Genomic DNA, 25,451 nt, shown 5'->3' on the forward strand with positions numbered 1-25,451 from the left:
TTCATTTTTTCACTTCATCTGAAAATAGTCAAACATGCAGTTTTACCCTATTGGCAGGGAAGGGACGACATGAGGAATGGGGAGTTGTCTAACACCGTGTCATGGGATGGAAGCTGTCAGTCTGATCTATGAGAATATATATTACTGTTGCATCTTATGTAGAGCTCTTGCAATGTATTATATATATATATATATATATATATATATATATATATATATATATATATATATATATATATATATATATAAAATGAATCATGCAAAGGAAACCAATGCATAAATGATACTTGAAATATTAGCATTAAGTAAATAGCAGTCACACTCATGTAATGAAAACCATTAGAAGTTAGATAAATGCATACTGTACATTGAAGATCAGTATACAAATACAATGTGAAGTTGTATACTAATTCTTTAAGTATTTTAGTGGTGTTCAGGAGCATTCAGATTTAGGACTGCACCACAGTATGAACTCAGTGGTGTAGTCAGTGGTGTGGATACTGCAGGTCATTATTAAGTCTGATAGTGACCAATACACTTGTTTACTCCTCCAATAGACAGCCATATGCTATGTTTTCTGCATGGTTAAACCACACAGTAATAACATGGTTCTCCTTGATTTCCCATGGCTAAGCACTGAGAGACCATGTTTCATGCTGTATATGCAACACACCCAGTCCATGTTAAACACATTGTCAGACCATGGAGTTTCGAACATCGCACATCACAACCAGTCATTGCTGTACCATACCATCACAGCCAGCAATGGTTTATCCAATCTGAGTTATAGTTGCTAAGGAAGATTTGAAAACATGAGTAATACTTTCTTTTTTTTTCTTCCTGTTGATATACACACACAAGGCTGGTACTCTGATTAGCACTAGTATTAGACTTACATACCTAAAGCAAATTTATAGTGAATTAGGAAGCCAGTCCATACAGTTGGAGTTGTTTTGTCTTCTTTTTAAATGTACCCCAAATTATCCCATATTCTCGAAATGATTTATGATAACACAGCAGAAAAAAGTGATATCTATTGTAGTTTATTAGTTTAAAAAGCACAATATACGCATCAATACTGGTACATTACTATGAACAAGAATCCTTGAAAGCATAGTACAGTATATTGATTCAGTAAGAAACAAAGTAAAAAAAAAACCTTTACATACATCCACTTACACATATCCTTATATTTCTGTGATTACAAATGCATACAACGCAAAACTATAACCATTGTATGCTGCCAAAGTTATCTATAATACAAATAAATACATAGCCAAAATGCCTTCAGTTCCTTTCTAAAGACCTAAATGCGTCTGTCTGACCCAAGAGAATACTGGATACCATGCTGGTTAGATTCCAGCAACTGCTCTTAGCTTTCAAAAGGCACTTGATTGCAATCATAATTATCTTTCATCTGATTCGACTGAGGGGGACCCCATAGAGCACATGTGAAAATAAAAGACTTGATTCCAACACAAAGCAGGGCTGCTATTGAATTCCTTTGGACATTGCCTTCTCAATACTGTTGCCTTTTCAGTCCTTTTGATGCAGAAACATGTTAAGGTTTTCTGTGGCCTCTATTGCTCTCTCTGCTTGCAGTACATCTTTCTAAGAGTACAGACCTACAGCGAATTGAGACGGATGTGTAGGTAAGGGTTTATCGTGTTGTTTTCAAAAACCACAGGGCCCTTTCATACATAAGAGGATTATATTCCTGTTTACAAGTACTTTGTTACGGAACAGTGCCAAATCACACAGCACCAAAACAGCATCAACATAACTAAAAAAGGGAGACACCTGCACAGATTTGAAATGGATTACTTGTTCTATAATGAACAGATAACCCATCTGCATAACATGGAGAAACCGTCTGCTCATTAAAATCATTTGTATGTATTGGAAGAGGGGGTGGATATCTTTTCAAGATACATGAGGAAGCAAGGGTTACATGGGCAATACCATACCTGCCCCATCCTGTACCAGTTTGGGCAACCACACGGCAGGACATGCATGTCTTGATTAGACTTCCCACAGGTACTCTGCTGAAGCTCTCCTTAGCTCCATACAGAATGCTGCCAGGTTTATCAGTGTTTCACAAGGAGACCTTGGACGAGAGTGTTGATAATGTCACACTCATGTATTGCTTTTTGATGCTCCGTGTGTGAGGTTGTAAGGAGTTTCATAGAAGTTCAGAAGATGTTCTAATCACAACTTACTTACAGAGGTTGGAGAGAAAATTGGAAACACCTATAAAATATATCATTCCGCTAAGTCATAGTCTAAGCGACACCACTGATAAAAACCTGCACTCAACGGTATAGTGAGATATTCTTTATAATATGCAGGTTTTTTTTGTTTTCTGTGTTTTTTTTTTTTTTTTTGAGGAGCACATTGTGATACCTGTTAACTGTCTAGTTTCACCACCTAACATGAGAACAGGCAGATAAGCCAGGTAAACAATAGAAAAGCACATGATGGATTGAAAATATTCCTACAATTTAAAAATGTAACCTTTAAAATGTTTGTAAGTTCAGTATTACAAATCCAATACTGTTTTCATTTCCCTACAATTCTTATTTTCCAATAAGGACACATATATGACCTTGATATTATCAAATGAGGCAGCAATACTACCTTTACTGCAAATCTCTTGCACAACGAATAGGTCTCAATGATGTTTCAATGGGGAAAGAGAGTCGACTCAGATTAGGCATGGTACTGTAAAAGGTTTGTGCTGCATTATAGTATTTTGTGCTCCCCTGAAAAAAATAAAAAGAAGCGCACTACTTATATGTCAATGGTCTGTTAAAACCAATCCTTATCATAATAGCCAGTCTGTGATTAAGAATCATAAAACCAAAATAACAAAAGTGAAATATTACAAAATAAAACAGAAGAAAAACAAAACTTTGTTCTCATATTTTACTTATAAAAGCCACCACTGAACTAGAAGTCCATAGCAAGTGATAACTCCCTGCTGGGTATTACTAACACCTTGCCATGCTTAGCTCAATTCTGTTATCCAATACATTCTTATACATTCTCTTTATTAATAACGAGACTCCTAAGAAAGGGGTTCTGAAGGACAGTTTGGTTTCTGGCCATTTAAAATACAGAACTCGCTGCGCTGCAGTCCCAGAGTTGGAGAGTGCAGTGGAACGAGTCCTCTTCCCTCTGGCTCGGGCAGCGCCCCTCCTCAGCAGAGCCCTTTCACTGGCTTGTCCAGGTACAGAACCTTGACCAGATCCTCTAGCTCCGTCCTGCAGGACCTGCTGGAACACAGCTGGCTGATCTGCGTCTCTCCTTCACGGAAAATCCCCCACCGACCTGAAGGACATAAAAAAACATCTTCTGTTACTGGAGTCCCATTTCAGCATTTGATTAAGGCTACAAAATCAGAGCTCTAATCAGAAGCAGATCTAAATAGAGGCTCACTTGGTCTCTGCTCTGTCCCGGTTTCTTCTGTATTTATTATGCATTTTTATGATGTTAATTTAACAGGGAGGAGGCTGGGCGCAAACCGGCAACCCCGCTCTCTGCAACATGCGACTTAATCACAATGCAGAAGAGCCAGGCTCGTTATAGATATTCACGGTTATAGAGCTTTCAACCTCATCTCATATCACTGACAGGCCAGAATCCACAATGGCAGTGTATCACACAGCACTGGCAGTAACACTAATCAGGGGCTGTGGCAGAGTGTCCCACCCCTTTGTGTTTATTAGTGTTTTATGTTGTATGTAGTGTGTTAATGTTGGTGTTTATGTATAAAATACACAGGATATAAATATGGGTTATGAGCATGAGTGTTATAAAGTGTAATTTGTATTTAGACACATGGATGGCACAACTCACCCCATGTGAATATTTAAGTGGGTATTGATATGTGAGCAAGGGAGTATACAGATTAGTTCACGTGCTGGGATTCAAGTGAATAATTAATTGGTAATTGAATTCCAGCACAATTGTATATACAGATGCACGATGCACTCGCTCGAGGTTGTGTGTTCAGGAAGTGGAGAACAGGTGAGAGAGAGAGGAGAGCTAATTTAAAATAAAATAATAACAATTGCTACAGCGTGCTGGAAGTGCCAGCTTTTTTTGTTTGTATTATTATTTAATAAAGAAACTGAGTGCCATGGCTCAGTTTTCACCCGCCAGCAAAGTTGTGTTTTGGTTTCTGTTCCCAGTTCTGATGTCACCCCTGCAAAGGCACCCTTTCACAGGGGTCAAGAAATTAGTCTTCAGATGAAATATCAACAGAATTAATGTGGATTAAAAAAGGGGCGGTATGGGCCACGTTTACAATGAAGGTAGAGGCAGCACATGAAACAGGCAGTGCTGTGTGATACACTGCTGTTACAGGCAGTGCTGTGTGATACACTGCTGTTACAGGCAGTGCTGTGTGATACACTGCTGCTATGGGCAGTGCTGTGTGATACACTGCTGTTACGGGCAGTGCTGTGTGATACACTGCTGTTACGGGCAGTGCTGTGTGATACACTGCTGTTATGGGCAGTGCTGTGTGATACACTGCTGTTACGGGCAGTGCTGTGTGATACACTGCTGTTACAGGCAGTGCTGTGTGATACACTGCTGCTATGGGCAGTGCTGTGTGATACACTGCTGTTACGGGCAGTGCTGTGTGATACACTGCTGTTATGGGCAGTGCTGTGTGATACACTGCTGTTACGGGCAGTGCTGTGTGATACACTGCTGTTACGGGCAGTGCTGTGTGATACACTGCTGTTACAGGCAGTGCTGTGTGATACACTGCTGTTACGGGCAGTGCTGTGTGATACACTGCTGTTACGGGCAGTGCTGTGTGATACACTGCTGTTACGGGCAGTGCTGTGTGATACACTGCTGTTACAGGCAGTGCTGTGATATACTGCTGTTAAAGGCAGAGCTGTGTGATACACTGCTGTTACGGACAGTGCTGTGATACACTGCTGTTACAGGCAGTGCTGTGATATACTGCTGTTACAGGCAGTGCTGTGTGATACACTGCTGTTAAGGGCAGTGCCGCTGTTACGGGCAGTGCTGTGTGATTGTCACAGAGACGGCTGAAGTGGGCGGCGTCAGAACCAGGAAAATAATGCAATACACAATGTGAAATGATGATGGCGCTTGCTTGCGCTGGTTTATTGAAAAATAAAAGGGTTAAACAAACAAACAGAAACAGGACACGGCACTGGTAGCCAAAATAACCAGACAAAGAAAAACTGACTAATACTAAACAAAAATACGGTGAGCAGATCGACAAACAAACACGGTGAGTTAAATAAACAAGTATCGTGCTGGTCCCACCAGCACGCAATAACAATTGAAACTGTAACTCTCCTATTCTCTCTCCCGTTCTCCACTCACCGAACACCCAACCCCGAGTGAGTAAAACGTGCATCTATATATATTGTTGTGCTGGGATTCAATTACTAATTAATTATTCACTTGAATCCCAGCACGTGAATTAATTATGTGCAACCTCGTGCTCACATATTAACTACTTTAAATGTATGTGAAGTGATGTACAATCCCGTGCCTAAATACAAATATACATTTTTAAACACTCGTGTTACACAGACCCGTTTATATCCCGTGTACCAATGACCATACACCAACATTTACCACACCACACGCAACATATAATAGAAAATACACACAGGGGCGGGCACTTCGTCACAGTGATACACTGCTGTTAAGGGCAGTGCTGTGTGATACACTGCTGTTACGGATTGTCATCCTCTGACTGTGACAGGTGATGAGGTTAAAAGCTCTAAAACCACACATGCAGATGCTTGCTCGTAGTGTGCAGGGTCGTCGGTTTTTGCATAGTCTCCGCCCTATGATTGCTGCGCTATTATTCCTGAAAAAAAATCTCTTGACCCTGCCCTTTGTATTTTGACAAGAGTTTATAACAAACCTCTATGTGCCGTGCCACTGGGTGTCATTTTATGGTAAAATTGTAAACATAGCCATTGTTCTGAGGTGTTTTTTGATGAGTTTTCATTATGCTTTGCACACTTTGCATAAAACAAAAAAACAGCAAACAATTCCCCAAATAAATCCTTCCCTGGTCATTTCATAATTAAAAAAGAAATAATAAAAAAATAGAAACATACGATATGATAATTAGCATGAATATTACTGAAGCACAACTCACTATCAACACTTTAAAAACTTCTGAAATGATAAAACTGAAAAAAAACCACTGAAATTATCACTAGGTTATCACTAAAAATCAAGAGGATAGGAACACATACTTTGAGTGGTCTTTGTCAGTGGTTTGAAGTCCCTCAGTCGGTGAAAGTCTTTCCTTGACATTTTCTCAATTCGGAAGTTACGCAAAACACCTGGATAAGAAAGCAAGTAAACCTGTGTTAGAAAATACCAGAATTATAATGTATCGAGCTGTGTTTGAGTTCATGTTGGCATTTAATCATTTCACCCTGCTATAGTTTTTGTTATCTGGAATTTCTTACAGGATAGTGGCGCTGTAGTTAAAGCGTAGTCTTGAAGTATGTCTCTGTGAGCCAGATATGCATGGCCATACTACTACTTCCAGTAGTACAGGATGTAAACAAAAAATATCTTTATTTTCAAAAATGTATTGACAGTAATGAGCTGTACAAGGGCAATGTTTCCACATCTAAAATATGTCCAAAAAAAAAAAAAAACGTGTGGGGTCTTTTCACTTTTTCTCTTTTCGCTATTATTAGAAAATATCAGCACGCAAAATCAGCACGGAAGGTACAAAGAGATAAACGTCATGAATCTATTTTAAAGGAGTGTGCCCAAATGTATTATCAATCCTTCAGGACAACGAAGACTCTTATGGTTCATTTCACTCCTTTCTTGTTTCTCAGCTCCAGGTTTTGCCACTGGATCTCATCTCAAGGCTTCCTTGGTGTAACTGACTCGAGCACAGAGGTTGTAAAATCAATCTGAATGTATACTTGTGCTGCAACTAGAAGAGACTAGGTGCACAGTTTTTAAAATGGTAGTCACAGGACCACTTACTATAGATAAACAGCCAGTGATGGCTAAGCTATAGTCAGGTCAAAGCCATTAGGTAATAATGTTAGGTAATACACCCACCCCTCATTATATCGCCCCTTGCTATACTACGGATTCGGATATATCGCGGTCCTGGAGTTGGCTCCCCATTTTTACTGTCTAACTGTGTATGCCTTGGCTGCAATATACTGTACATAGGCACTTAGAATTAGTGATCGTTTTATTTCGTACTGCACATCACAAACAGAAATATACAAAACAATTAAGAACAAAGCATTAATATCGTATTGTTATCATATAGACGTGTATTGTACAATAACACAAAGCAAATGAAATATCTACTTGCTGAAGTGGTTTTTATTTTAGCCGATGAGGTGTTCACGTGTGGCAGCAATGCACCAGCAAAAAACACAAGGCTGTGACATCAGCTCCCTAGCAACAAGCCTTCTATGTTGTTATTGTGAATTGATTCTTTTAATGCAGTGGGTTTGTGAATTTGAGAAAGGAGAGGAAGACTTTAGTTGGAAAATTAGTTAAATATTAGAAAATAGTGAAATTAGTTGGACACTGAAGTTGATGAGAAGCAATTACCCTCTACAGTACGAATTAAGAAGGTGTGCTGCTTTTTATATGAAAAATGAGAAAAAGCAGGTTTCGTAGAGGATTTATATCGGACCCTGACGCCCTTGATAACACGAGGGAGTGGTTGTACAGCATTTGTTATTAGTCTATTTGTTTTTCTATGGGTCTCTCGATATATATAGCGGATTTATATTGGAACCAGACACACGTTATATATTGAGTGCGTGGTGTATTACTATTATTAACTGAAAAATAGTTTTTGTGAATGAAGACATTTTTAGTTTTGAGTTTCAAACTACAGTAGTGATTAACTAATGCATTATAATTTAATACAAGTGATGAGGCTTTTGGTTTAGAGTAGCAGCCTTTACCAGTGAGTTATACACCGGCAATCCTGCAGCCTGATTCCATTCCATCAAGTTTATCATACAAACACTAGAGGTTTTGCTGAGTTTTTCTGAATCTGTGCAGAATCCAACCAAATAAGTGTCTATATTTTTTATTAGGTAAATAATGTTTCCAACAAAATTGGGATTCAACCAGAATCTGAATAAACATTTGGATGCAGGCTCAGACCTAGTAAATGTGAGTAGCTTAGACATGTGAAAGGGATCTGGTCCCTCACAGTATAGCAATGACTGGCTGTGATGTACAACCATGCTCTGAGACTCTACAGTCTGAACGTGCCCGCAAGACTTACTGTACAATGCTTTAATGTGGTCTTTGTCAATGTCCTTGTCATTGCTGGTGTCTAGAGATTTATAAACATCTTAGCCCCACAATGTCTTGTATTTGAACTTCTCTCAGAGGCAGGCGCAAACCAAAGGATTTCCCGCATGTTCACAAGTAAAAGCCCACTATACAGTCTATGGAGTGCACCCCGCAGTCTTACCTTTTCCTATAGTCCATATGTGCAGCTCAGCCTCAGGAGGGGTCTCTGTTTCCAGTGCAATTCTCCTGATGGTCTCCTCCTCACCAACAAACACTGACTCATACACAGGCAAAGTCTCTTCACCACAGAAATACTCCTTACTGTTGTCTCTCTGCAGTGCCATCTCTGCAGCTACAACAACACACAATGGAAATGAAGCTTACACTACATACATCATTCATTCTGCAACTCAACCACTGCTGCAACTCAACCACTACTGTCCTTACCGGTGTGACACATGTATGAGCAGCTCTATCTCTCTCATTCATGTGTGAAGAGTCTTTGTTTTTTTTTTTTTTTTTTAATGACAGGGTTTCACTTTTTCAATATTGTATGCATTGCAGTAAATGGGTGTTGAAATTTAGGGTGGTTTTTGGTGCCACGGCATATTAATAAGACACACAGTGAATCAGACGCAGTGGTTTTCGATGCCATGGCACATTAATAAGACACACAGTGAATCAGATGCAGTGGTTTTTGGTGCCACGGCATATTAATAGACACACAATAAATAAGACGCAGTGGTTTACTCCAAGACGCTGATTTAAGCTCTGAATCTGAGCGATTAAACGCAACATTCCAGCATTGACTCTGGCAATGAAATCCATTCCTCCAGTACCAGGACTGTGTGTCTTGATTTTCACAGACACACACCACAAACACATGTTAGCTTCATACTGTGTAATCTGATCAGGGATTACAATGCAAACCAAGCCACTCAGAGGACCCTAATACAGGAATAAAATACAGCTTGATACATGTCAAACTGCTGATTTAACAACAGCATAGAGATGATTCATGAAGAACAATAGTGGCCCTTGTGGAAAAAACAAGTTTCAGGGTGACAGTGGCAAGCTGGTTTGAAGGGGAAACATACCTACCTACCTACATCTTAAAGGAGAATAAACTTTAAACAACCGAATCAACAGAGTCTGCTTACAGCACCGTAGCTAAACTATGGAATAATATACTGTACATATTTAATCATAAATGCATCCTACACCTCAAGTGCACAGATATCAGCAGTGCTTACCACCAACGTTCAGGAATGTTTGAAAAGGTCACTCCTAAAACAGTCAGACTGGGGAGGAATCATACTCAAGTTCAGCATAATGTTTCCCCTAACAATCAGTATTAGAGAAACTTGTGGTTCATAGTGCATTTTCAGCAAGCTTGTGAATGCACTTACCAGAGCTGTGCGTGGTACAAGAGCTAATATAATTAATATCTAATAAAAGAAGCAAGCTTTTTTAAATGGAGCATGTTTCATGATTGATACTTATTGTTGATGATGTTGAAATTGCAACAGGCAACACTTGAACATTTTTAAAAATCTGTGCAAAATAATAACAGTAAGCATATACCTTTTGTCCCTTTTAGGTATGGGTCTGCACAAGTATGTGTGTGATTTAGGAGTGAATGAGGAGAAAACAATGTCATTTTACTGAGGGTAGGAATATTCATTTTCAATTAAAGCACACAGCAAAAAATCAGTGAACAAATACGGGAGAAAACAGGTGCAAAAACTCAAATCAAGAATTATTATCTGACCCAGGAGAAAGACAGTATCTTGGAAAAACTTATTTTTTTATTATTTGTTTTGTTTCTTTTATCAAGATAACATTTCATGGTGTAGAAAAAAAAAAGTGAAGGAAAAATAAAGATTTGCTGTCACAGTTATAAGAAACCAGCTAGCACAGGAGCATTTCAATCCAGGTGCCTCTCGCTGTCATTCACTTGTGTTGGAAAAGGCCAGTGAGTGCTTACCGCAGGAGTGAAACACAGATGGAAATGGCTATTCCTGGATCTGTTTTGTTGTGCTGTTCAATCCTGAGACGCTACACCATGCTGCCTGCAGTCCTGACTAGCTCTTCACTGTTTAATTAATCTCAGCCCGAGTCTGTATCAGCAAATTTCACAGTCTGGTTCAAGAGAACACGTCAGCCTGTATAAACCTCTCCCTGTCTCTTTCTGAGCTGCTCAGTCCCATTGTTTCCATCACACACAGCAGACTGTGGTGTGCGCAGCCTCTGTATAGGAAGCGCTTCCTGCAGGCGACAAACACTCAGCCTGTGTGCCAATACAGCATGCAGCACTTTAATCTTAAAGTAATACTAAAGGGAATGTATAAAACTCTGAGAAAGATTTTAACGTTCGTTTTTTTAGTCTTGAGGTTTTAGTCTTGAGGTTGATTTAATGCTAGCAAAGGTTTTAAACTCTACTTTCTTACCCCTAATGTTATTACTGCCTCTCTTCCTTCTGCTGGAGTTATTTGCTTGTTGTTTATACTTCAGTTCTGAATATGCAGATATTTCAAAAACAACGGTCTGGAAGTATAAGCTGCAGCTGTTTCCTGGTACAAAATGACTTCCTGTGCTGTAGCTCACTCCAGACGTCTAGTGACAATCACGCCATGTGACCTACCATACAGGAAATGATTAGACACCAGGAAGAAACAGCTTGATTTTTGTACTGCATGGAAAACTCAGTATATCAAATACATCTTCAACACAAGTAAAAAGGAGCCAATAATAACACCACTGATACTAAATTAAAGGTATGAACTTACATTTCAAAACCTGGGTAAGCACTCCTTTAAGAATTTAATAGTAGCACTAACTTATCTATTTAGTCTTTTATTTCAACTTTTTATCAACAAATGCTGTAATCAATGAACGTTTTAAACGTCCCATTCTAATTCCAGTGCATTAACCTGACGAGTCCCTAGTAGGAACACCAGCAAACAACAGCATTACCAGCAATGGCAACACAATGGATCTGGAACTGGTATACAGTACTATCACACAGGGCTGTGGTCCTGATACAGCAGCACACTGGCTGGCAGGTTCTGCTATGGTACCATTAAAACGCAATGCGTTGATTCATAGCATTGTGAAACTTCAAAACCATCCCATTGGAGCTACCATTGCTACAATATCTCTTACCTATTGTACTGCTATTGCCTTTAAAACCATTTGGTATTGGAAATGTATTTATATTTTTATATATATATATATATATATATATATATATATATATATATATATATATATATATATATATATATATATATACACACAGTGCCTATAGGAAGTATACAACCTGAAATCTTGATGCATTTAAATGGGATTTTTTTTCCTTTGATTTACACAGCCTACTCAATACTTTCAATGTGTGAAAAAATGCGGATGTGAAAAAACAAATCAATTAAAAATAAAAACCCGAAAAGTCTTCATTAGATAAGTATTCACCCCCTTTGCTGTGGCACTCCTAAATAAGCTCAGGTGCAACCAATTGCCTTCAGAATTCACACAATAAGTTAAATGGAGTCCATCTGTGTGCAATAAAAGTGGTTCACATGATTTCAGATTAAATACACCTGTCTCTGTAAGGTCCCGCAGTTGGGTAGTGCACTCAAAGGCACAGATCAGGGGAGGCATTGAATATCCCTTGGAGCACAGTCAAGTCAATCAGTAAGAAGTGGAAGGTATACAGCACCACCCAGAATCTGCTTAGAGAAGGCCGTTCTCCCAAACTGAGCAGCCGGGTAAGAAAGGCATTGGTCAGAGAAGCTACCAAAAGGCCAATGACAACTGTGAAAGACCTACAGCGTTCCATGGCTGAGATGATAGAAACTGTGCACAATAGCTCAGGCACTCCACAAATCTGGCCTGTATGGAAGAACGGCAAGAAGGAAGCCATTTCTGAAAAGGGCCTATGTAAAATCCTGGGAGACTGAATAGATGTGGCAAAATATTCTGTGCGCCGATGAAACAAAAATTGAACTATTTGGCCTAAATGCAAAGCGTTATGTCTGGCGCAAACCCAACACAGCACATCACCAGGTAACACCATCCCTACTGTGAAGCATGGTGGTGGCAGCATCATGCTATGGGGATGCTTTTCATCGGCAGGGACTGGGAGGCTTGTGAGGGTAATGGGCAAAATGGATGGAGCTAAATACAGGCAAATCCTTGAGGAAAACCTGCTTCAGTCTGCAAAAGACCTAAGACTGGGATGCAGATTCACCTTTCAGCAGGACAATGACCCCAAGCACGCAGTCAAAGCGACGCTGAAGTGGCTTAAAACAAGAAAGTGAATGTCCTAGAATGGCCCAGTCGAAGCCCAGACTGGAATCCCATTTAAGAATCTGTGGCAAGACTTGAAGATTGCTGTCCACCAACCATCTAACTTGACAGAGCTTGTACAAGTTTGCCAATGGGTGAATATTGCACAATCCAGATGTGCAAACCTGTTACAGACTTACCCCAAAAGACTCACAGCTGTAATTGCTGCCAAAGGGGGTTCTACCAAGTATCGACTCAGGGGGTGAATACTTATCTAACCAAGACATTTCAGTTTTTTTTTTATTTTTCATTAACTGCTGTTTCACAGTAAAAAATGATCTTGCCTCTTCAAAGTGTTGAATAGGTTGTGTAAATAAAATAAAATAAAAAAATCCTATTTAAATGCATTAAGATTTCAGGTTGTAAATATATATATATATATTTATATATATCATTGGTTTATCGGTGGTATATATCAGTATTCACCACCCCCCTGTAAAGTTTTTACATTTTGATGGCACCTGAGCGTACTCCACGATCCTTTCAAATTAGACTTTACATGTAGAATCTACACAAACTACTCCACATTGATAAAGTAAAAAAAAATGCATATAGAATATAAATAAGTAAGATTTACAGAGAAAAACAGATTAATCTCAGTTGCAAATATTCAACCCCTTTGTTACTACAGCCCTAAATCACCTGCAAATGATTTGTTTGAAAGGTCACAAAATTAGTGAAATGGTTTCAGCCTGTGTGTACTCAAAGTGATTTAACTTGTAGATAATTTCCCTCAGGTATATAAAGACTTTCAAGCTGCAACTCACTAGTGATCAAACAAAGCAACCATGAAGACCAAGGAGCTTTCGAAACAAGTCAGGGTTAAAGTGGTAGAGAGGCACAGAACATGAGTACAAGAACATTTCAAAGATGCTGATCCCTCTCAGCACAGTGAAGTCCATCATTAAGAAGTGGAAGATGCATCACCACTCAGACACTACCCAGATCAGGTCGCCCTCCCAAATTGAGCAGCCGGGCAAACAGGAAACTGATCTGGGATGTCACTCTGAAGCCAACAATGACCTTGAGAGATCTGCAAAGTTCTGTGTCTGATATGGGAGTCAGTGTTCACACATCAACAATAAGCCAGTCCCTACACAAAGCTGGCCTGTATGGAGGGGTGGCAAGAAAGAAGCCATTACTCAAAAAGCCTCATCTTAAAGCACGTATGAAGTTTGCGAAAAAGCATGTAGATGATACTGCAGACATGTGGAAAAAGGTTTTGTGGTCAGATGAGGCAAAAATTTAGCTTTTTGGTCTAAATTCCAAGCGTTACGTCTGGCGCAATCCCAACACGGCACATCACCCAATCAACACCATCCCAACTGTCAAGCATGGTGGTGGCAGCACCTTGTTATGGAGATGCTTTTCTTCAGCAGGGACTGGGAAGCTTTTCAGGATAGAGGGGAGAATAGATGGTGCAAAGAACAAGCGAATCCTTGAGGAAAACCTGTTTGAGTCAGCCAAAACTGGGGAGGAAATTCACATTTCAGCAGGACAATGACCCGAACCACAAAGCCAAAGCCACATTGGGGTGGTTGAACGTGAACAGAATTCATGTTCTTGAGTGGCCAGGTCAAAGTTCTGACTTGAATCCAATCAAACATTTATGACATGACTTGAAGATTGCAGTCCATTAACGATCCCAAACAAACTTAGCAGAACTGGAGCAATTTTCCTGTGAAGAATGGGCAAAGATTTCACCATCCTACTGTGCAAAGCTAATAGAGATCTATCCAAAAAGTCTCATAGCAGTAACTGCTGCAAAAGGTGTTTCTACCAAGTACTGACTTAAGGGTCTGAATAATTATGCAAGCAGTACATTTCATTTTGTACATTTTCTTTGCAAGTTTTGCTGACATTTAACCTCCTCCTCATATAACAGTGTTCAGTTTAACCACTACAGCTTTGAAAAAAGTTTGTTTGAAAAACTGTGCATACATTATTGTAAGGTAACAGGGAGAGGGTGGATTCTTCCCTGCTTAAAAAAAAGAGGGTGTATGCATGTTTTGTTTAATTTCATTGTATTTGTTAATTGTTTAATTGTATTATTGTTTATTTATCAGCCGCACCTGGTAAGTACTGCAAATTAGTGCCAGGTGCGGGGGTTTAAAAAGGGTAGAGTCAGTCTGCTTGGGGCTGCTGCAGAGTGAAGAGCCTGGTTGTGTGTGGATATCCGTGCTTTCTGATACAAAAGTGTGCACTGAGCTGTACTGAGGTCTTTTCCAAAGTCAGTTTAAATCTCGTGCTTATATGATTGTATTGTAGGTATACCTTTCTTGTATATAAAGTGTTTTTGAATCAAAAACCACTTGCAGCTTCATTTTTTCACTACAGATCCACTGGTGGAAGTCAAGGAGGAGGACTTGCCTCCACCCCTGCAAGCCAGTCCAGCGTTGCCAAGGGAGGTCCCTTGTCCCAGCAGCGTGGACACTGGGCTGGAATGCCCAGACCTCCCTCCGCTTGACCTGGCTCCCAGGTCGCAGCACAGCCAGGCACAGTCGCTTGCCTGGTCGTTTGCTCCACCCCCCCTTGAATCCCAGATGTCACTGCGCAAGATGCAGACGTTACTAGCATTCCCCCTGCTGATTGCTCCACTCCTCTTGCCTAGTGCTACGCTCCACCTGGGATCCCAGAAATCGGTGCGCAGGTCACAGTTGCACACCTCTGCCTGCCAGTCCTGGCTCCCTGTCACCGGCTTGTGCTGTGGTCACCGTGGACAAGCCATCTAGGCCTCTCCTCGCTGGTCCTAGGTCCCTCCCTGGAAACGCCGGAGGGACCAACCACCCTCAAGCCCGCCCGTGGAAGAGGGTGAAAATTGACATTTGTGGACTTGAGTGGGTGGTTGTCTTTTAGGGGTGGAGGTGGCTGTTAAATAGCCAGTGTCTTGTAAAGACAAGGGGAGGGTGTGTAAGGTAGCAGGGAGAGGGTGGATTCTTCCCTGCTTAAAAAGAGTGTGTATGCACGTTTTGTTTAATTTCATTGTATTTGTTAATTGTATTATTTGTTAATTGTTTAATTATCACCCGCACCTGGTAAGTATTGCAAATTAGTGCCAGGTGTGGGGGTTTAAAAAGGGTGCAGTCAGTCTGCTCGGGGAAGCTGCAGAGTGAAGAGCCTGGTTGTGTGTGCAATCGTAACAGAAGGTAATGTGAAACCTTGTGTGTGTTGATTTGTGCTTTGTTTCGGAGGGGAAAACAGCTTAGCTACCCTGTGTTAGTTAGGGCAGTTATTTTGTTTAGTTAGTGCTCCGAGGGAGCTAGGTGTTTATTTTTGTTTATTTGGTTTGTTGTTTATTTTGTGTTTATTAAAAATAGTGCAACCGCGCTGTGAAAAATCAAGTTTCTGTGTCCTGGGTCTGTTTTTAAAGGGGCAAAAAACCGCGGAGAGGGTAGTTCATTTTAAATTATTTATTAATTGATTGTTATATTGTTCCTTGGAATAACAAAATACTGAGCTCAAGTCATGTGATTTCATAAAAACGCCAGGTGCTCAGTGTTTGGTATATGAGTTGAGTTAAAATTGCCAAACTTAGTCGATTAAGAATCTCCATAAATACCCATTTGAAAAGATATGATTTTAATTAACGCAAGAACAGCGGAAGATACGACCATGCCCCGCTTGAGTAATGAAGATCATCTGGTTGTTATCGCCATGATTGAAGGCGTGAGAGAAGTTGCCCCGGAGAATGAGATTTTCTGTGTCAACAATCAGCGGAATTGACTGTAGCTCGCCGCCTTCATGAAAATGATTTACATGCTCTGAGGCCGTTCAGACAGCTGAAAGATGAAATTACCATTTTCTTTGGGCCAGACAACATCCGAAGTGGCGGCAGAGAGAGTGCTGGAGTGTTGTATTCACAGATGAATGGCATTTTTCCCTTGACAGACCTGACGGAAGACAATGTGTGTGGAGCCGTCGTGGTGAGTTATGTTGACTGTTGCATTGTTCAAGGAATCTCCTTTAACACAAGAACGCATTTGGTGCAGACTGCGGGCAACCTTACTGCTCAGCGATACACTGATGAAGTTCTTGAGGCAACAGCTTTTTTGTTCCTGCAAGCCAATCTGGAAGTGTCGATTTTCCAGCAGGACAATGCGAGACCACACAGTGCTAGGATTACAATTGCACGACTTCAAGAAAACAATGTTGAGGTCTTGCCATGGCCAGCTTTTTCTCCTGACCTGAGTCCAATAGATCATCTGTGGGACCAAATCGCCAGCGCCATCCACAGGAGACAACCGAAACTATCCAACCTTCGCCAGCTGGCTGCAGTTGCACAGGAAGAGTGGCGGAACATCCCACAGCAGTCAATGCTGTTAGGACTGTGTTAATGCTCAGGGTGGTCATACACGATACGTACTTCGTAATGTTTTAATTTTGACACGTTTTATACTGAAAACTTATCATGATTCTTTGATCTATATTTTTGTTCACATATTCTGTGATTTTGTTTGATACTTATGTTTAAAACTTTTGATTAAATCCATTAGACATGAATGTTGCATTTCCTTTGTGCATCTGTATATACATATGTATAAATTGTTCAATGAGTGGATTCATTGTTCATTTTGTCTTTTATTAAATACACATATATATAATATATACTCTACAGCTGTTGAAGACACACAGTGTGTCGAAACGCTGTGTTTGTCTTTGTTCTATTTGAATCAAAATGTTTTTAAGCAACATCAATGGCCATGTCTTAAAGAATACAGAAGAGTTCTTTGAGTGAGGGACCAGCGCCAACTCCATAAAAATCAATAGATAAGCGAGGTATGGAGGGCTGGTTTACCATTGCTAGGAACTAATGTATGACTTTGTAGAGACATTCTTGAATATATAAATTGCCTTATATTGGTCAGAACCTTTGTTATAAAAAGCTCTGATGTGTACGAATGCCTTCATGATTATATATTTATATATATAAAGTTGAATTTACCTGGACAAATCTTGCAGCACTTTCCATCTATCTTCTGTGGGTATTTGCAGGGGTACCTGTCGGGACAGTGGATTTTCTTGCACTCCTGTTTGGTGAGGTTGCAGGTGCACAGCACACACTCCATGACTCCAAAGGGGCGCAGGTTTGGGTGCCAGGATTCTCCGTGCGAGTACGTCTTTCCATTCGACACACACACTGGAGAAGGGAGAGAAAGGGGTTCTTCAGTGGAGCTGATCCGTGTGGCATACGTGCAAGAGCGATGCACAGTGGCCACACATATTAATAAGAGCTCCTGTAAGTTATAACACTGTGCATACATTTTAGTACTGTAAGGTGAAGAAGCCGAGTTTATAATTTCCAAGAAAACACCTGACCAACACTGCAAAAGCTACATAAAAGAAACTACTGAACACATTATTTACAGAGAAACTAAGTATTATTGGAAACTAGACTAATGGTATATATTTTGTTTTGTTTTGAGAAAGATGCAAACAAGATTAGACATTATCTTAACATCCCATAGTGCAATATTTTTTTAATACTAAATATATTGTACAGTATCTGTCTGGAACAATATCAAGTTGGGTTCAAGAATCAAAGACCAGACTGTAGATGTTGTTTCTTTGATTGTAATTTAAAAATAGAAGAAAAACAATGACGGTTCAGCTGGCAAACTAACTCACTCTTTTACTATGGCTGGAGTTAAGAAGCTTGCATGCTTGCCTTGTAACATTTGTGGATTCTTTCAGGGGCCAGTTTACTTTCAATAAAACATATGACGGTGTTTTAATATGTATTTAATTGAAAAAGACTTGGCAGAAATCAAAGCAGTCCTACAAACCCTATAAACATATGTGCCCAGGCCAGATCACACTCTTTCATGCCCACGGCATACTTCAATTGTCAGGCCACTATACAACAACTTCCATTGCAAACTCCCAATGTATGGCATTGTAGACACTGCTTAAATGTTTCTGGTAACACTTTACAATAGGGATGTGGACCGGACCAGGTTCCATGAGTGGTCTGATCCAAATCTATGGAAGTCCGGTACAAGTCCGGTACACCTTATGGAAGTCTGGTACAGAGAGTGGACCTGTATGTGGCCGGTCCATCACACAAACACTGGGCCAGCAAGCTTTTTTCTCTCAGTTTTTAAAATCAATGAAGGAAACACTGCATACTGCTATAAAACACTGCATACTCCTAACACTTAAAGCATTAACTTTTTTGAAAGCTCTACAGGAAATATATATATATGTTACACATTATAACACATTACATACAAAGCCAAATCCCACAGAGGCTTTAATGAGACGTTATGGCAGTATACAACACAACAACATTTTATATATTGTCATGTAATAAATCCATGAACATGTCAAATGATTTTAAATAATGGGGCACAGGTAGACACACTGGAAGTTTGACATTTCCAGGAGCCCCACAGCATGAACTGCACAGGAGTTACCAAATAATACAGCCATAGACTAAGATATTGTCAGCTGTCTAATTGTATCCCCTGTGTTTCTCACAGTCAATACCAATCTTGTGTGTGTATTGTATATAAAATAAATATATAAACACATATCTGTAAACAATAACATTATATGTAATATATTAAGCATTGTTAATATCATTTAGGCAACTCATGCATATTCCAGACATAACAGCACAAACCACGGAGCAACGTTTGTGATCATTTACTTTACAGTAAGTGTCTCTAATTACTGTGTATCTACATAGTAGTTACTTAGTAAATACATGTGTACTTACAATTACTCATGGTTACAATGTACTTAATGTGTAAATCTTTGGGCATGATAGAACCCTAACACTATCCTTAACTCTAAGCTTATCCCTAACCCCTTTCTGATACAATTGTGTACTTACACATATCGTGCAAAATGATTCATACATTGTAACGATCCATAATAACATTGTAATTATGTGTAAGTACACAGATATTTACCTAGGTAACTACTATGTAAGTAGTAGTACACAATAATTAGAGACATTTAATATAAAGTGTTCCCGTGTTTCTGTGATTTAGCCACAATGTGATTTGTTGCCATTCCAAATCTCAAATCTGCTGTTTGTCTTGCTCATGGTGTCTGAAACTGACTGGCAACAGGGATCTGCCAGGATCCTATTCTCATACAGTAAATCAGTAATGTGAAGGACAGCCCAGTTTTATAATCGAGTCATTCTCTAGGATATAACAGCCCAGAATCTGCTCTAAGTTGGCCCTGTTCGACCGCACTCACCTCGCCCATGCTTGTGCTTGTTGTTGATGACAATCTGCACAATGGTCCCGGACGACTGCTGGTGGTCTGACAGCATGCCGCGGTGAGTCCTGGAGCTCGCCAGGTGGGGCACATTGAACAGAGGCCTCCCAGAGGCAGACAGGGTCTCGGGCTGCGTGCGGTGATAGGAGTGCCTCTGAAATTGCAGACAGCAGCAGGTTGTGTTAGAATCACTTTACACGCCAGAGTCATTAACTTAATGTACACCATACATTAGGCATTGAATATTGGGATACTCTTCAAAATACAGGTACAATAACTATGCATACTTAACTGTCGTTATAATTTACGAATATTATTATATTTGTTGTTTTATTGATAGATTCCACATGGTTTGACAGAAGGTTGAGCTTGGTTTGGCTGTGGTGCCATAGGCCAAGCACGGTCTGGCAATGGTTAACTAACCATGGCAATAGTTGTTTAACCATAACTAGAATTATGCGACATGGATAAACACAATACAACTGTGATGGCAGTAAGATAAGTCCATCTGAAATAATATTAACATCTTCCTGTTAGCAATAACTAAAGCTCCAGTGTCACACAATAATGTTCAGTTTTATAATAAAGTACGGCTGCAAGAGAGAACAGAACGGTGCCTTCTAAAGAGTGCACATACAGCTTCTCTGTTGGAGGGCTGTCGGAAGGGTTCCCCATCACCCTGGTCCCATGAAGAATCCCCGTCTCCTGAAGAAAAGGAACAGAGTTTTAAACAAGGACACATCTCGACTGCTGTGACTTTTAGGAAGGGTGTTACTGTTTCACTTCCAAGGTAATTTCACCTTAGTACTGTCTTCCTTTGAAGTCATGTTACTGGTGGTAAATCATGTCAGTCAATAGGGAAAGCAGCTGATTGGTTAATGACACAAAAAAGGAGGCATTGAAGGGGTGGGAACAACTTAATCTGGTGAAATGACTGGTGAAAGTGCAGAACTAGCTGAAATTTATCAGCTCAATTAAAGGATAATTAGAATCAGGTGTTTAAATAATTAGGTAGATCTTCAGGGGTGAGTTTGGGAGGCCCCACCATACATAAACTTTGTGAGTTTGGTCTTCACCATACAGGTGTGTGGAAACACGTCATGCCACAATCTCTCTGAGGACCTCAGAAAAACAGTTATTGATGCTCATCAGTCTAGAAAAGGTTACAAAACCATTTCTAAGGATTTGGGGCTCCACCAATCCACTTTCAGACAGAAGTCAGTCTACAAATGGAGAAAGTTCAAGACACAAGTCACTCTACCCAGGAGTAGTCATCCTACCAAAATCTCTCCAAGAACAAACGGAAAATCATCAAGGAAGAACCCCAGAGTAACATCCAAGGATCTGCAGGCCACCCTCGCCTTGGCTAATGTAAGTGTTCATGACTCAACTATCAGAAAAAGATAAGAATGGTGTTCATGGAAGGATAGCCAGGAGGAAACCACCGCTCTCTAAAAAGAACATTGCTGCCCATCTGAAGTTCGCCAAGGAGCACATAGACGATCCACAAGACTTCTGGAACAATGTTCTCTGGACAGATGAGTCAAAGGACAAACTTTTTGGCTTCAATGAAAAACATTATGTTTGGCAAAAACCAAACACTGCGCAGAAGAACCTCATCCCAACCGTCAAGCATGGTGGTGGGTGTGTGCTGGTTTGGGGCTGTTTTGCTACCTCAAGACCTGGATGGCTTGCCATCATTGACACAACCATGAATTCTGCATTGTATCAGAAGATTTTAGAGGAGAATGTCAGGCCATCTGTTCATGAGCTGAAGCGGTACCAAAAGTGGGTCATGCAGCAAGATAATGATCCTGAACATACAAGCAGATCTACAAAACAATGGCTGCAGAAGAAGAAATTACACGTTTTAGAATGGCCTAGTCAAAGTCTGGACCTAAACCCTATCAAAATGTTGTGACAGGACCTGAAGCGAGCTGTCCATGCAAGGAAGCCCTCAAATGTCACCGAATTGAAGCAGTTCTGTAAGGAGGAATGGGCCAAAATTCCTCAAAACTGATGTGAGAGACTGAACAACAGTTACAGGAAACGCTTAGTTGAAGTCATTGCTGCTCAAGGGGATGTCACCAGTTCCTGAATCTAAACGTTCACATATTTTTTCACACATGACATTGAATGTTATTATTGTAATGTATTATTTGTGGAATGTTATCATTAATAAAAGTATCATGTTTTTTGTGTCATTTGTTTAATCAGGTTATCCTTATCTATTATTAGGACTTAGATTAAGATCTAATAACATTTTAGGTTTGAAATATGTGAAAATCATAAGGGGTTCACAAACTTTTTCTCGGCACTGTAGCAACAAAGAAGAATTGTGGAACTAGGCAGATGGTGCTTCTAGACTGTGTGATTTTCTTTTATAGTTCTCTATTACTGCTTTTGCTTTGACCACGATCTACCAGGCTTGCTAACAAATGCAGCTTTTCAACCACTCCTTTTGGTTGAACTTTGATTGCATTCAATTGACTAACAGCAGCAGAGGGGGCAGAAACAGCGGCTGCACATCCATAGTGGTTATTTACAAAACCAACTCACTTCAGAAATTCCTATTGCTCAGGCACTGAAGATCCTTTGTTTGTAAAAGCTTTGCCTGCCTGTATTAAACTCTGACCTGCAGCGGATGTGCACGTAGCGCTAACTGTTCGGCTTTCGTTTTACCTTTGCACACCTGGCAGCAGGTGTCAGGGACAGACACTGGGATGGAGCAGGTCAGCTTGGGACAGGTCCGGAGCCCGCAGTACACGTTCCCTTCCTGAAACAGATGAGGGAACGCCTGGTTAAACACAGCAGTTAGCTGGACCCATTTAAAGAACAGGAAATCACAGTGTGTAACGGATTGCTGATGTTTCAGACAGCGACTAAACCAGGGTACCATTGCTCACCATGATTGTTTCATGGTACAGCAACTCCATTGTCTGACAGTGAAAATGTGAATGAGTGGAACATTACTTGGCTGTGGTGCTGATTTGGTATCATAATGGATAAAATGTGTATTCATTCTGTCACAGGCATATCATAATCACTTTACCCATGACAGCCTCGTTCCTTTGTAGTGGCCTGTGGCAAAGTGCCCACCCCTGTGTGTATTTTGTGTTGTATGTTGTGTGTTAATGTTGGTGTATAGTCATTGGTACACGGGATATAAACGGGTCTGTGTAACACGAGTGTTTAAAATGTATATTTGTATTTAGGCACAAGGATTGCACAGCACTTCACGTGCAAGTAAAAAGTAATAATATGTTTGCATGGGGAATTGCACTTTATTAATTCGCGTGCAGTTGTACCACGACTCCAATAGAATGATTGATTAGCAATCGAGTCTCGGTACAGCTGCATAAAAGCAGCATGTTTTCACTCACTCAGGGTTTTGTGTTCGGTGAGTGGAGAACAGGATTGGAGACGGAGGTAATAATAAGAAGAGTAATAATAATAGTAGTAAAAAATATCTGCTCACCGTTTTTGTTGTTGTTTTGTTTGTTAGTGCCGTACCCTGTGTTTTGTTTGTCTTGCAACCTTTTATTTTCTGTCTGTCTGTGCACTACCAAATGCTGAGCGAGACCATTCGCTCAGCTCCACCAAACTCCACCTCTCTGTTGTTTATTTCCTGGTTCCTGTTTTTTGTCACCCACTGTAGCCGTCTTTGTGACATGGCTCTTGTGCTACTATTGCCCCAAAAATACGGGACCATTGTGTTCTATGGTAGTGCCACTGTCATGTCTGGAAACTCCAGCAACAACCTGCACTGGTGTATGCTGGGTTTCAGCTGGTCGTGCTGATTCAAAACTTGGGGCTAAATGAGGAGCTGGTTAAACTGGTTAAATGAATGCATGTGCTGTAAACCTTGTGTAATGACTCTCCACCTAGTGGCTGATGAGTTAATAATACTAATATCAGCATAAGACATGCACTTACCTCTCGACTACAGAGCTTGCTCTTTAGTTGAATAGTAAGCAGTTTGTCTTGTTAGTGCATGGTTTGCCCTGCTGGGACTAGTAAATATGCATTCCAATTCCAAGCTGGGTATTTCAACAAGGCCTTGTCACCCAAGATCCTTGTGAAGGTAATGTCATGTAATGACCCGCACGTACCGAGCAGCTGCACTGGGCACACTGATCGGCCAGCCTGTTGAGAAACAGCCCTTCAGCTGCAAACATCTCCCCGTGCTGGTAGACAACTCCGTTATAGCTGCAGGCCTTTCCGTTGACCTTCGAGACCAAGGGAGAGGGGGACTCTTCTGAAAAGAAAGAGATGAACTTCAGTGACAGCATCTGGTTTTTGAAAAGCTGCCAAAGGGCTTGAGTAAGAACAAAGAGAATAAATACAACATTCCAACAAAATCATATCTGAAATGTGTGCTCTGCTCTGCAAATGAAATGCCATTTTTTTAAAGGTGTAATAGGGAAACATTTCAAAAACACAACTGTGTTAGTTTGACATGACTACCAGGAGACTTGTCATAAATACGCTCCCAATCAGTAACTGGAAGCCTACATGTGCCTTGGGCAGTCTTAACTCTAGGAGCCAGACAGACTGACACGTATGCCAAAAACTTGTGCCATCCATTAAAACTAAGAGCAAGATCAAAGTTGTGGGCTACTTTATATAACGTGACCCTGCATATTTGAAATTCAGCCATTGTTTGCATCTCGCAAGTACATGACCAGTTCACCTTAAAGAATCATTTAATGTGATTCCCTGCGGTCGCTTTAAGCACAGTTTGCTAGCGCATGACTAAGAGGTTTGAAACTGGCCGGGAAACCACGGGTCTCCTGGGAGTTGTGTGATTGAGGTTTTGTTTGCTGTTTTGACACAACTTAAATCTTTTGTATTTGGAACCTTTGAACAGCAGGATTTGCCAGGAACAACAGCTGAAATCCAGCCAATGTAATTAGAGTTCTTCAGTCTTGATTAGGTCTTGAATTTAGCCTCTGAGAATGGTTTTCCAAGATGATTTTTCTAATAACCCATTGCACAAAGATGGGAGGTATTATATAATGTGTGACAGGATATGTCAAACTGTGTACTACAGAAACAAGTTCTCACATTGCAATAAAATAAAACATGATTCCAACATCATAAAAAGTAAGAGAAAAAAATACTCTGAAAATGTAATTCTCTTTAAAGTAATCGAAGCTTACAAAATAGATCCATTAATGTTCTGTCATGGAATAGTTCCCAAATATGCAGTTTTGAAAGAATCACAAATTTTAGCCAACATGTATTTCATTTTAAAATACAAAATCTTGTACTACACTAGGTTAAAGAAATCTCTGTTTGGAAGATATACTTTTAGACTGCCTTACACTTCCTGGATAGTGAAATTGTCCCCACCCCTTCACAGCTTTTCTTCCTGTCAATAACCAATCAGCTGCTTCACTTAATGACTTGGCAACATGCTTTCAGCCAGTAATATGCTTTGATCCAGAAGTTACTGCCGGAGTAAAAAAGAGGTAAAGCAGTAACAGACTTCCTAGAAAACTTTCTTTAACTTCGCAATACTAGAAGCCTGTTTTAAAATGAAAGTACATGTTTGCAAT

At 40.2% G+C, this 25,451-nt stretch overlaps 1 protein-coding gene across 1 annotated transcript in view; it reads right to left on the reverse strand.

Moving 5' to 3' along the window:
* Positions 1-1,055: 1,055 nt before the first annotated feature.
* The window catches only part of LOC121318648 (chordin-like protein 1), a 41,237-nt gene continuing 16,841 nt past the window's right edge, over positions 1,056-25,451 (reverse strand). Inside the window, exons 5-12 of the mRNA XM_041255546.1 lie at positions 24,003-24,148; positions 22,573-22,666; positions 20,528-20,595; positions 19,870-20,044; positions 17,603-17,797; positions 8,495-8,665; positions 6,267-6,356; positions 1,056-3,330 (exon numbers count right to left, since the gene is read on the reverse strand). Coding sequence (XP_041111480.1) covers positions 3,200-3,330; positions 6,267-6,356; positions 8,495-8,665; positions 17,603-17,797; positions 19,870-20,044; positions 20,528-20,595; positions 22,573-22,666; positions 24,003-24,148 — 1,070 coding nt within the window. The 3' untranslated portion in view covers positions 1,056-3,199. The remainder of the gene's footprint in view (positions 3,331-6,266; positions 6,357-8,494; positions 8,666-17,602; positions 17,798-19,869; positions 20,045-20,527; positions 20,596-22,572; positions 22,667-24,002; positions 24,149-25,451) is intronic.

Source organism: Polyodon spathula, chromosome 7, assembly GCF_017654505.1.
Source record: "Polyodon spathula isolate WHYD16114869_AA chromosome 7, ASM1765450v1, whole genome shotgun sequence".
Lineage (NCBI taxonomy): Eukaryota > Metazoa > Chordata > Actinopteri > Acipenseriformes > Polyodontidae > Polyodon > Polyodon spathula.